Here is a 12,336-nt window from a genome sequence, read left to right as displayed (position 1 = left end):
GGAAGTGACCCAGACAACCTCCATGAGTCCAATGTCCTAGTGTCCTCAGATCGAGGAAATGTCCTACACTATCTCTAGCAGTCTGGTGTTCTTTATCTGTCCCAGATAAAATGAATTGTACAGATTTGATTAGGATGATTTGTGGTTAAGGACAAAGCTGAGGTTGGAGCAGTCAATCACTGAGACTCTACACACGGCTCGGAGGAAACTCCCAACTTTAGCCATACATCCTTTTTGTCAACCACCCTGAAATACACATGAAATACAGGCCCAGATTTATGTCACTCCTTTTTCCCCTCTTCCTACTCTCACATAACTGACTTCACAAGGAGACGTTTCAAAGTGGCAGTTCAAGAAAAAGTTTGAAAATCCATTATCGGAGATCCCTAGAGATCTTTTTGAGAACATAATCTCATAAACATGTATAGTTTATGAGTTTTTAGCACAGTCAATGCACTCTGAGTGAAGTGCTCAAAAGTCCGACTTAAGTTATGCAAACCATAACAAAAAGTGCACTGAGCCATGAAAGTCACTTTAATGAATATTGTCTGTGTTGAATAACCCTGTGCCAACAGGAATAAAACACAATTCAGTTCATTAACATGAGGATCTCTTGATACCTTGAAGTCCTCGTCCCGGAGTGAAACACTTTGTCTGTTCAAAGGCTCGTGTCACGGTTGCCCCTTTCAACAAACTGGTGATGGACTCCACCTGAAAATTAGATCAGTACATCATAGGCAATTAATTTTGTATTTGTTGACTAAGAAAATATGGACAAACTCGCCATGAGTACTTTTGGGTTTCAAAACTCAGTCCCATTAGTGTTATTAAACATAAAGCGCCCAAGGAGCCAGTTTGCACAAACAAAAGCCCCTTGAACTCCCACCCCGTCAGCCGGAAAACATTTGTGCTGCATGTGAACTGGGAGTGTTGCTCTCCCGGAAACCTGCGTGCTATAAAGCAAACAGCAGGCAAGAAGGACGCAGTGAGCCGCACATTCTACATTTTATTGGTGATTGAGACATCCTCATTAAAAAGTGTGGAGTGTGAGACAGAACAGATTGATCTCTGGGGGAAAATGACTACATCCGTGGGGCATTATGTGAGGGGCTTTAGCCTGTTTTTAGGTGTCAAAGAGGTCAAAGGTGAAGCTAAGTCTTCATAAGAACAGATGGGATAAAGCAAAATGGAAGCGAAACAACTCTGTGCATTATTTAATAAAACTACAGATTTTTTTATAAAGAATAATTAAATAGTAAACTTTAGTTATTTTTACTTTATTTAGAATATTAATGAAATTATTCAAATTAAATTAAAATATTACATATAAAAATGAACGATTATTTATTTTTTTATGAAAATATAAATGGGTAGCTGAGATAACATTAAGTAATGACTAGCTATATGTCAAAACTATTTTAAACAATGTTTTTGATAATTCTTATTTAATACAAAAACGTATTAATGGATTACATGTAAAATTTACACTTCAAATATGTCATACTGCCAGATCATATAAAGAAGCTGTTAAAAAACACTTAAGTGTTAAGTTAAGATAAGTTAATTAAGTTTGAAATGTATTAATATTAGGGCTGTAAAAATTAACGCATTAATGCATGCGATTATTTTATTTTTTTTCAGTTTAACGCATTAAAAATATTTCATGCAATTAACGCATTATCCGGTTTTTTTTCTGTCATCCTTTGGCTGTGCTACGGTAGTATATGATGTTTCTACTTTGAAGATTCAATGTGAAAGTATTACAATATAAAAATATATTAAAAAACTTTAATGTTAGGTGCAATTACTTGCAGAAAAATGGGTGATTAATTCATTTTATTTTTATCGATTGACAACACTATTAAAAATATTTTAAAAAATGTAATGTTAGGTGAGATTAGAGAAAAAAGTGTGATTAATTAGTTAGCACTAATTGATTTAAAGCACTAATTAATATACACAAAACTAACACTGTTATTAATAATATAGTCACAAATAATAATAATAATAATAACCATTATTATTAGTCTTATTATTGTAATTTTTAATATACAAAATTTTACATAATGGGCCCTATTTTAACGATCTGAAACGCAAGTATCAAGTGCAAAACGCAAGTAACTTTGTGGGCGGGTCTCGGCGCTGTTGCTATTATACCGGCGGGATAAATGCCTCTTGCGCCCGACGCAAATCTAAAATGGGTTGGTCTGAAGTAGCTTCATTATTCATAGGTGTGGTTTGGGCGTAACGTGAAATAAACTAATCAGAGCGTCTTCTCACATTCCCTTTAAGAGCAGGCGTGCTTATTCTATAGCGGATTCCTATTATAATGGCGGATTTGCCAGGCGCGCGCCAGCAGCGGTTCACAGCCGAGGAGACCGACGTTCTCGCCAGGGCCGTAAAACACAGAGAAGTGACATTGGGGATGAAGAAACACACCCAAATTAACTTCGGTTAAACAGGCGTATGATCATTTGGGTAAATGTGTAAGCTAGATGTATGCTTTTATAATAAACTATCTATCTATCTATCTAAATATCTATCTATCTATCGTAATAATGTATGATTTGCAAAAATGAAAACTGCCTCTTTCTGTGTAGATGAGAGAATCAAAGTGCATGCGCGTTGTGCACACGCTACATTGATTATGGCCAAGCATGCACCCTTAAAATAGCATATGAATAACATGCGCCACTGACTTTAAACTAGATTTTTTCGGTTAGTGGCGGAATTGTTTTCTAAACCTGCAAAATAGCATGAAGGAACGTTGTCGTTTGCGCCGGAACAAGCCTCTCCTCTTTGCGCTGAACCGCCCCGGGGAGCGCAAGTGTATTTCCTAACTTACCGACGTGCGTCTGTGGAGGGAAAAGTCTGCTGTGCGCGGGTGCAAAATAGGAATGATACATGCGTCGGTGTACAAAGTCAATTGCGCTGAGTGCAAGATAGGGCCCATACAGTTCACATGAACAAATGCTCTACATTACATACATGTGGATGTATAAACTTGTTAGACCAGACAGCAAACACACACCTGGCTGAAGAGATGCTCCAGGAAGCCGTGTAGTTTCTTTTGTTTGTCGTGAGATATCCACACACTGGTCGGCATGTCGTCGCCTGAATGTGATTGATTATGTGTGTGTGTGGAGAGAGGGTGAAACGGTAATCATTAGAGGAAATGCACGTTTAACATAGAGCCCTTAACACATTGTTTTCATTAGTGAGCTATTGCCATAACAATGCAAACAACGTCTCTCCACTCCTCTCAGACTTTCCTGTCCCTCTCTCCCACCATCTGTTCAGCAGTTAGCATCAAATGGCCATCAATTTGGCAGACACTGTGTTTTGGCGGGTTCTGTTTGACTAAGTGGAAAATGCGTGCTTGATGTGCAGTGCAACGAGATAAGAATCAGTCTGAAAGGCAAATCCAAGCTCTTGCCAAATTTGATTAGAGTCATGGAGGAGTGAACTAACAATGGTGTTGTGTTGTCAGATGTGTGCAGGATGATATCAGGTTGCGTTACCTGAGTCCATCTCATCACTGTGCACATAAGAGCTGCAGTGACTGCTGCAGATGCTGTTGAAGGACGCAATGGAGTTCCTGTTGCTGTTACAATCACTGGAAGCAATCAGAACATTCATGTGTTACGAACAAATTATGACTACTAATACCCAACAATGGTCCTGCAGCCACAAACAACCCACATTAAACAACATTCCTAAATACGTCTGTAGAGTGTTTAATCACAAAGCATCTGTTAAAGTGCTCCTATTATGCTTTTTTGAATATCACCTTTCATGTAGTGTGTAATATAGCTGTTTGTGAAAGTAAAAGGTCTGCACATTTTTAAAGATCAAAGTTGTTTCTCTCAAAAGAAGGTACCGATTCTGAACCGCCTGAAACGAGTGATCGGTAATTCCAGTCTTAATTTCTGTTTGAACCTACGCAGGTTTGTAACAAATTTGCATAATGCAAGTCTATGGTCTTCATTGAGACTTCATGTCGAGAAGCTCCATTTTGCATACACTTCCAAAGGATTAGAACTCGGGCTCGAATTGATGCATTAAAACCAACACAATCTGTTCGTGTCACTGTGTATCAAGTGCTGAGGAAGCCTCCGAAGCTGAAAATCAGATATGGTAATGGACAATTTGTTTCTGACAAGCGCTGTAACCGGTAGACCAATCACAACAGACTGGGCCGTCTGACCAATCAGAGTAGAGTAGGCTCTTGGAAAAGAGGGGTATAGAGAGACTGAATGCTTTATCAAACCATTTCAGACACAGAGAAAAGGGTTGATACTGCAATATATATTATGTAAACACTGAAGTGTTTTTTGACCTTGGATGCATGTAAACATTGTAGGAGACCTTCAAATTACAGAAACCTTCAAGATCACAGTAAATTATTCTGAATTTACTGATTTGTGAGCTCAGTTGAGCCAGAAACATAAGCCTAAAACAACATACCACACCATGTGGCAAAACAAATAAAATAAATGTCATTGACTTTCTTCATTGACGGCCACTCACAGTGTATTTATTATTTGCGAAAAAACTAAATGCAGTAATATTGTGCAATATTTTTACAAATTAAAATGTGTGTTTTTTTCTATTTTAATATTTTTTCAAATGTAATTTATTCCTGTGATGTCAAAGCTGAACTTTCAGCATCATTACTCCAGTCTTCATTGTCACATGATCCTTCAGAAATCATTCTAATATGATTATTTGGAAACATTTCTTTCTTATTATTACCAATGTTGAAAACATTTGTGCTACTTAATAAGTTTGTGGAAACTGTGATACATTTTTTTTAACAACCTTTTGTAACAATGAAAAATCTTTACAGTCACTTTTGATTAAGCTGTTGCATCCTTGCTATATAAAAGTATTAATTTCTTTAGAAATTGCTGACCCCAACCTTTTGAAAGTTGTGCCTAACAAAAGTTCCTTCAGTTATGACTGTATTCACAATACAGCGCTGCCTCTCATACCTCATTGCTTACATAAATTAATCACAATACATAAAGCAATTTATAAATGTAATATTCTATTCAGTATATTGTAAGACACCACACCTGTAGGAGTCCCTGTTGCTGATAGTGTCGTGACCCGAGTCCTCCTGCTCATCTCCAGTCACATTAAAACACACTTTCTTCCCGTTGCGTTCACTTTTTTCACTCTCACTCTCAGCTGAAATGTAGCTCTCAGTAGGCTTCCCTTCAGACCCGGTGGGATGTGTGATAGAGGAGAGCAAACTGTGGGAAATACAGAGAGAGAGAGAACCAGATAGATAAATCACACATTAATCACACTGCAATCTATGTGCAATAAAAGAGTCAGAATCTACACCTCCTGAAACATGTTCACGACTCACATAAACAGAGGGAAATATACATCACTTCATGACTCTGTTTTAGTGAACCAGAGGTGGACAACACAATAAATGCAAGCAGTTAAAAACATAATTGAAATAAGATCAAATGAAATTATTGAAAATAATAATAATAATTAGATAAAATAAATAAATACATTTTGATGGACTTGTTCTGCCGAATTGAAATGAAATAAAAAACAATAAATAAAACAAAACAAAATAAAATAAAATGCTGTATTCAAGCTGCTGATCACAGAAATGGGCATTACATTAACCACACAACAACTTGGTAAAATGGAAAAAGTAATTATATTTTATTGACTAGATCTGCTAAAGACACTGTGTGATAAATATTGCAACAGAGATGAACAAATGTTTACTATAACAGGAGTCTTCTATCAAATAAACAAATCTTTTTGCATAACATATTTTATAAGACAAAATATAAACTTTGTTGTATCTTATTCTGTAAAAAAGAAGTGTTCTTAATTTTTTTTTAATTTTCTGTTAAAGGTGCTGTATGTATATATATATATATATATTTTTTTTTACTGAATAAAGCATAATAATACCATAATGCGTATGCAGATAGGAAACGTGCTAAGTTCGCATACTTGTTTCTCCGACAAACAATGCTACAGCCAGTTATTCTTCTCTGAAATGTGCGTTCCATGTCTGTTTTTGTTTTGGACTGTGTGATTCCTCCCACTGCCAATTTACCTAATAGTATTTTGATAAACCGGGTTGCCAGTTGGCCGAAAAAAACATCTCTCTCCAATATTTTGAATTATCTCTCCAATACCCATTTCAACCACTATCTGTCAATATTATACTACACCTTTTATTTATTTTTTGTCTCATTTATTGTCTTATTCCTGTTGTTTGTGGATTTATTTATATTGTTTGCAGCTTGTTTTAGTTTGTGTTGTGGCTTATTTCCAATATTTTGAGGTTGTGTTGTAGTTCCTTTCCTTTTTATTGTGTATTTTTCTATTGCATTTTTTACTTTTATTCACATTTGTTGTGCTGTGTATCCCAGGGTCTCGAACAACTGTCACTTCCCAAATGGAAGTGTTTTTAAGTTATATTCCAAACATGTTTTGGGTGGATCGGGCACAGCATGTCAGAGAGTTGAACGTGTGAGGATGACCAGAGCCAAACAAAATCACAACCTGTTTGTGCTTGGCTTCCGGACAACAACTCGAGGAAGTTAGAGGTCCTCCAAATATTAATAACATCAAAACACGCATATACAGCTGTGTCAACAGTCATAACTCCTCTAAGTTCCCCTCCAGGAGAATGGCGAAGAAAATGTAGACGATGCTGGCAAACTTGATGCTTCTCACACATGGGGACATTTAAGTTATATTTTCAATTTGGTTTTGAGGCCCAGTCTCTCTGCACACATGAACACACTAACATGTCAAGCGTTGTTTGAGTTTCAGACAACCCCCTCAGGGTTCTTTTAATGAGAGGGGACACATATACTTTCGTGGAATATGTTCCCTTATGAGCGCAAACCGTAACTCTAATTCTCATCCTAACAATAAACAAAACCTCAACGAAATCATTTCCAACCCAAACCAATTCTGTGAGTGAGAAACGCAGGAAACTTTCCAGTGATGCCTCACTCGTGAGAAAGCCTGAAGGCCTCTCAAGCTGCCCTAGTTCTCCAACTATGCAGTTTGAGGCTGTTTGATTCCGAATTTGTCAGAAACTGACTCCAATTCCGATTCCTGTTTGTAGAATCGACAGAGTTGATTCCAAGAATCGATTCTTCACTGTTGTTTTCGATTCTTTCTTTTTAAGAGGCCATATTATGCCAGTTTACAAAGTCCTGATTTTGTTTTTAGGGTCTAGTTTTTTATGCTTGAATGAAAAAACCCGTTATTTTTCAAACATTTTTACACATATTTTACAGAATGGATGAATGGATGAAAAGCTCTATTGAACTGAAATGCTCTATTAAAGAGGAGTCTGTTCCATTTGATGAAATCGATTCCAACCTTTGGAATCAATTCTCAATTCCTAACACCTCGGAATAAAGGATTCGATTATTTTTTAAATCGACTCCCAGTCCTAACAATGTTCCCTCTTGGTAAAGCAGACTGGTCGCCACCATCGAGTACCATTCTGTCGACATAAAAAAAAAAAAAAGCACCCACTGCCGTTTTTGTGCTGGAGCTTAATAAGGAAGTGAGCGCAGCATGGGGCCTCGAGGGGCACGGAGCATCAAAGTGTGAAGAAATGGAGGAGGGGAATAATGATGAGACTCTGCGGGGGAGATCTTGGTTCGGGTCTACGGGTCTCTCTGCCTACGGTCCTTTATACATGAGTGCTTTCATGTGACACATGAGGCTCTTTACGTTCAACTAATGTCGTGCAGCTGATTCAGCACTTTCAACTATAATCAGAATGTGACTTCTGGTCAAATTTAAACACTAAAGAGATCACTATCTGAAACATCTGACAAGATAGATCGGAAACATCTGCATTGCACTAGAAGAACAGTATAGAAATAGAGCCAAAGCTAGAGCAAAACAGATTGTGATATGGGATTTATGGTATATGCATATATTATATGGCTAAAATGTCCTTTGATTCTTCAGATTAAAAGTGAAGCTGTCTAAAAAAAAAGCTTAAAGACTTAAAGTCAACAGTAAAACCCATTTGCAAACCATTTGGAAGAACGTTAACTGATTCATGATTTTTAATAACGCTAGGAACATTTATTTGTAATGGGTGGGAGCAGGAGAAAACAGGCAGACACGTGGATCTAAGTCCAGGGTTATTTAATGGAAATAATAAAAACAAATAACAAAAAACATTCGCAACAAAGGAACATAACGGCAAGGAAAAAAACAACCATTACATTCAACAACTGACAAAGCAACGAGAGAAACACAAGGACTATATATACACAGAGGTAAACAAGCTTAACAAGATAACAAGTAAAAAAGACACACCTGGGAAGACAATCAAGGGAAAAATCTACATAGGACTAAAACATGGCACTCAGGACAGGAAGTAACATAAAAGTCTAGGGACAAACAAAGAGCTCATATGACAGAGCCCCCCACGACAGAGACCACCACGGCGGAGCTGGAGACCACCCCAGTGGGAGCCGATGGAGCTGGAGACCACCATGGTTCAGCTGAGCACCACAGCGGAGCAGAATGCCACGGGGAGTCAGGGGACCAGGGCAGAGCAGGGCCACGGAGTACACAAGGTTCGGGGCCAGCCTCCATGGTCGTGACAGGGCAGACAAAAAGTTCATAGTTGGCCTCTGCTGCCTTTACAGGGGCATAGAGGGTTCAGAAACAGCCTCCAGCAAGGAGAGTTAATCAGCCTCCTTGACTGTAATAGAGCCATCAAGGGACACAGTGAGTTCAGAGATCGCCTCTGTGACCATAACAGAGCCATCAGGGGAAAAATCTCGGGAGGAGCTGTAGTGGACGGCGCCGCCTTGGGAGGAGCTGTAGCAGACGTCGCTGCCATGGGAGGAGCTGTAGCGGACGTTGCCACCATGGGAAGTGCTGTAGCAGACGTCGCCACCATGGGAGGACATGTAGCAGATGTTGCCGCCTTGGGAGGAGCTCAAGCGGACGCCGCCTCCATGAGAGGAGATGTAGCGGACGTCGCTGCCTTGGGAGGAGCTGTAGCGGATGCTGCCACCATGCGAGGAGCTGTAGCGGACGACATCGCCTTGGGAGGCGCTGTAGTGGACGCTGCCACCATGGGAGGAGCTGTAGCATATGTCGCCACCTTGGGAGGAGCTGTAGCGGACGGTGTAGCCTTGAGAGGAGTTGTAGCGGACGCTGCCACCATGGGAGGAGCTGTAGCGGACATCGCCACCTAGGGAGGAACTGTAGCGGACGTCGCCGCCTTGGGAGGAGCTGTAGCGTACGTTGTAGCCTTGGAAGGAGATGTAGCGGGCATTGCTGCCTTGGGAGGAGCTGTAGCAGATGCTGCCACCTCAGGAGGAGCTGTAGTAGTCGCCGCTACTTTGGGAGGAGCTGTAGCCCCAAGACGGATCCAGTAGGCGTGATGGTACTGGCCAATGGTTTACTTGACGGGCCAAGCTCCATGGCTGCCAGAGGATGAGGAGCTTGAGGAGCCTGAGGAGCCACAACACCACCCAACCACCCCCCCAACAAAAAATATTTAGTGGGACCTTGAGCGATCAGAATGGGCTCCTCGTCCACCTCCACTACAATGAAGCAAAAAAAGGAAATCAAATTATGGAATAGGGTGTGGTAATCAAATTCACGAATATGGTCCTCGAAGGAACGCTGGCACTGGAGGAGAAGGATGAGTTGAACCCCTGCTACATCCATGTGATTTCAGTTGTTCTATAATGAGCGGGACCAGGAGACAATTAAGGGAAAAAACTACAAAGGAATACAACATGGCACTCAGGGCAGGAAGTAACATAAAAGTCCAGGGACAAACACATAGCACATATGACACTATTAAGAAAGCAAATAGGATACATTTTGAATTTATGTTGGCTTTTAGAGTGACTTTAAGTCAGTGGTTCTCAAGCCACTGTCCACAATTATATTCAAAGACCCACTAGCCCAAGTTTTGTTTTTCAAAACTTATTTTAATGGGAAATCCTAGTGTCTGTAAATAAAAAAAGTGACAAAAATAATTCTGGAGGATTAAAAGGATTCTGATTTCAGGATTTTTAGGAGCTTAATTTTCTGTAAGCTCCCTATTCTTTTTAACCAATTAATTCACATGACTCCTCCAGACATTTGTGATTGAATGGACAAGGATAAAATGTTTTGTCATTCGAATAAATTATTTTAGAGCTTGTAACTAGTAAAATATATATTCGGGGTGAGTTTAAATAAGAAATATCTTGATCTTTACTTTTAAATTTTAAAGGCCCATTCACACCAAGGAAAATAGCTATAATGAAAAATCATTCTAAATATAAAAAATAGCAGAGTCCATTAGAATGGTTAGAATCACTCGAGCATTTAAAGCAGCAGACGACTGTTATAATGAGCATACAATTGCAATGCACACTTAGAATAAACAGAACGATATAGTCCGCTTGTGTGGTTGCTAATATGGTTATTGCTACAGTTATTATCCTTAGTATGAATGGGCCTTAAATCATTTTGAGAACCCCTTGGAACTTTGCTGAGGCCCCCTAGTGGGTCCTACCTCAGTTCATCCATTTCATCAAATGATAATTGTCATTATTTACTCACCTCCTTGCCGGTCCAAATGTGTTTTTTTTTTTTCTGTGGACTACAAAAGAAGATATTCTTAACAATGTCATTGAGGTCCAAAAGACATCGCTTGAACCCCATTAACTTTCTGAACAAAAGACCAGAGACAATTTAGCAAATTTTTCAAAATTTCTTCTTTTGTGTTTCACAAAAGATAAAGTCATATCAAGTCACAGAGGTTTGGAACGACATGAAGGTGGTAAAAAGATTACAGAATTTTCATTTTTGGGTCAACTGACCCTTTAAGATGGTTATACAGTACCAACAAACACCAGGCACCGTCTGAAACCATCCACTTCTGACCTCTTCATGCTTTGCCTTTCTTAGCTTTTTCTTCATTCCCTCCGACCGTAGAGATCAATGCACTTCTTAATCAACAGTAGAGTCAGAAGTGGATCCAATGAGCTACTCGGTTGCTATTTGCCCCATTATTCCTGCATGATAGGGATGGCTGTCTGACAACCACCTCCAGGCAGTCATTACAGCACTCTCTCTTGCCCAGGGCTGTGAGGAAGGTCATTATCTCCCCACCAGATCAAGGACTGCCTTGCCAATAAGCACACTCACAGACCTCCAGCCAACAATCGGCACTGACAAGCATATGGCACCAGCAGAGAAAGGTGCCGCCCCCCACCATAGATCAAGACTAGCTGAAATTGCCATCATGTCCACAGAGGATTTTAACCAAATGATGAAAACTCAAAGGCTGATAGTGATAATAATGGATGTTTATTTATTTATTTATACTATAGGTGGTATGACAAGAATTGGAAAGGAAGGAGGGACAGAGAAAGAGGAGTTTCGTAACAGTCTTGTTAGGCACTTGTGCCACTTTGCAAATTACTCAGCAAGAGTGACATTTACAGTGTACAGCCTGAGTACAGTGCTTCGTGGCATTTTTTTTATTTTTGCAGATTTCCATTTTGAAATATGGCCGACCTCAGAGTGTCCCATTTCCTTCAAGGTGTTAATGTGCTTACAGAAAATGAAACCATCAACAGCTCAGCTCAGACAGGAAGTATCCCACCCACCCCCTTTCTGCTTAAGTGTGTCCAACACTTACACACATAGCACTTAGTTGTTAGAGAAAAAAAAAAAACATAATGCAAACTCCAGATGTTGGGTCATGTGAAATGCACAAAGATTAAATTGTTGCTGGTATAGTAACATCCCATAGAGACTCTTTCAGTCATAAGATCATCAGGGAACAATATGCGTAATTTCTGACGTCATTTGATTTTGAATCTAACTAAATAAATCTTGCTAAAATCTTATAAATAAAACTATGACATAAGTTTAGTCATGTGACGCATACTGAACCCATAGATATTCATGATTATATCGGTATTGTGCTTGTTATGTGCTATTCACTTTCATACAGTTTGCACACTCTTCATATCACAGTCCTGCAAAGATGACAGAAAATGCACTCGCATTTGCTGTCCTGCGGCAAAACATGAGAGCAGTTGCAGACTGAGTGCGACCTGGACGCATTGGTGAATCGTGAGATATTTTGCTAAATAAAATGATCCTGCCAGAAGAATAGCGTGATAACTTGACTATGTCTTGTTCTGTCTGTATCATCTCAGTGAGCTTTTGTGAGGGTTTACGCATGCGCTGTGAGGTGAATTTAACGTTTTCCAACGTTTCGGTGTGGATGAGAAACTTTTGGACAACGCTAATGTGGACAGAAACCAGACATTACCAAATAAA

At 39.4% G+C, this 12,336-nt stretch overlaps 1 protein-coding gene and 1 long non-coding RNA gene across 4 annotated transcripts in view; both read right to left on the bottom strand.

Annotated features, from left to right (window-relative positions):
* The window catches only part of prex2 (phosphatidylinositol-3,4,5-trisphosphate-dependent Rac exchange factor 2), a 127,528-nt gene that overhangs the window by 38,413 nt on the left and 76,779 nt on the right, over positions 1 to 12,336 (bottom strand). For all 3 annotated transcript variants that reach the window (XM_082183869.1, XM_082183871.1, XM_082183870.1), the window contains exons 26-29: positions 5,079 to 5,258; positions 3,522 to 3,616; positions 3,032 to 3,114; positions 621 to 711 (exon numbers count right to left, since the gene is read on the bottom strand). In XM_082183869.1, coding sequence (XP_082039995.1) covers positions 621 to 711; positions 3,032 to 3,114; positions 3,522 to 3,616; positions 5,079 to 5,258 — 449 coding nt within the window. The remainder of the gene's footprint in view (positions 1 to 620; positions 712 to 3,031; positions 3,115 to 3,521; positions 3,617 to 5,078; positions 5,259 to 12,336) is intronic.
* Positions 11,334 to 12,336, bottom strand: LOC309509277. The gene is made up of 2 exons (XR_014209842.1): positions 12,098 to 12,336; positions 11,334 to 11,882 (listed from the first exon to the last, which is right to left on the bottom strand). It is a non-coding gene; the product is annotated as an uncharacterized lncRNA (long non-coding RNA).

Source organism: Leuciscus leuciscus (genome assembly GCF_965113295.1).
Source record: "Leuciscus leuciscus genome assembly, chromosome: 11".
Lineage (NCBI taxonomy): Eukaryota > Metazoa > Chordata > Actinopteri > Cypriniformes > Leuciscidae > Leuciscus > Leuciscus leuciscus.
This window is presented reverse-complemented; position numbering and strand designations above follow the sequence as displayed.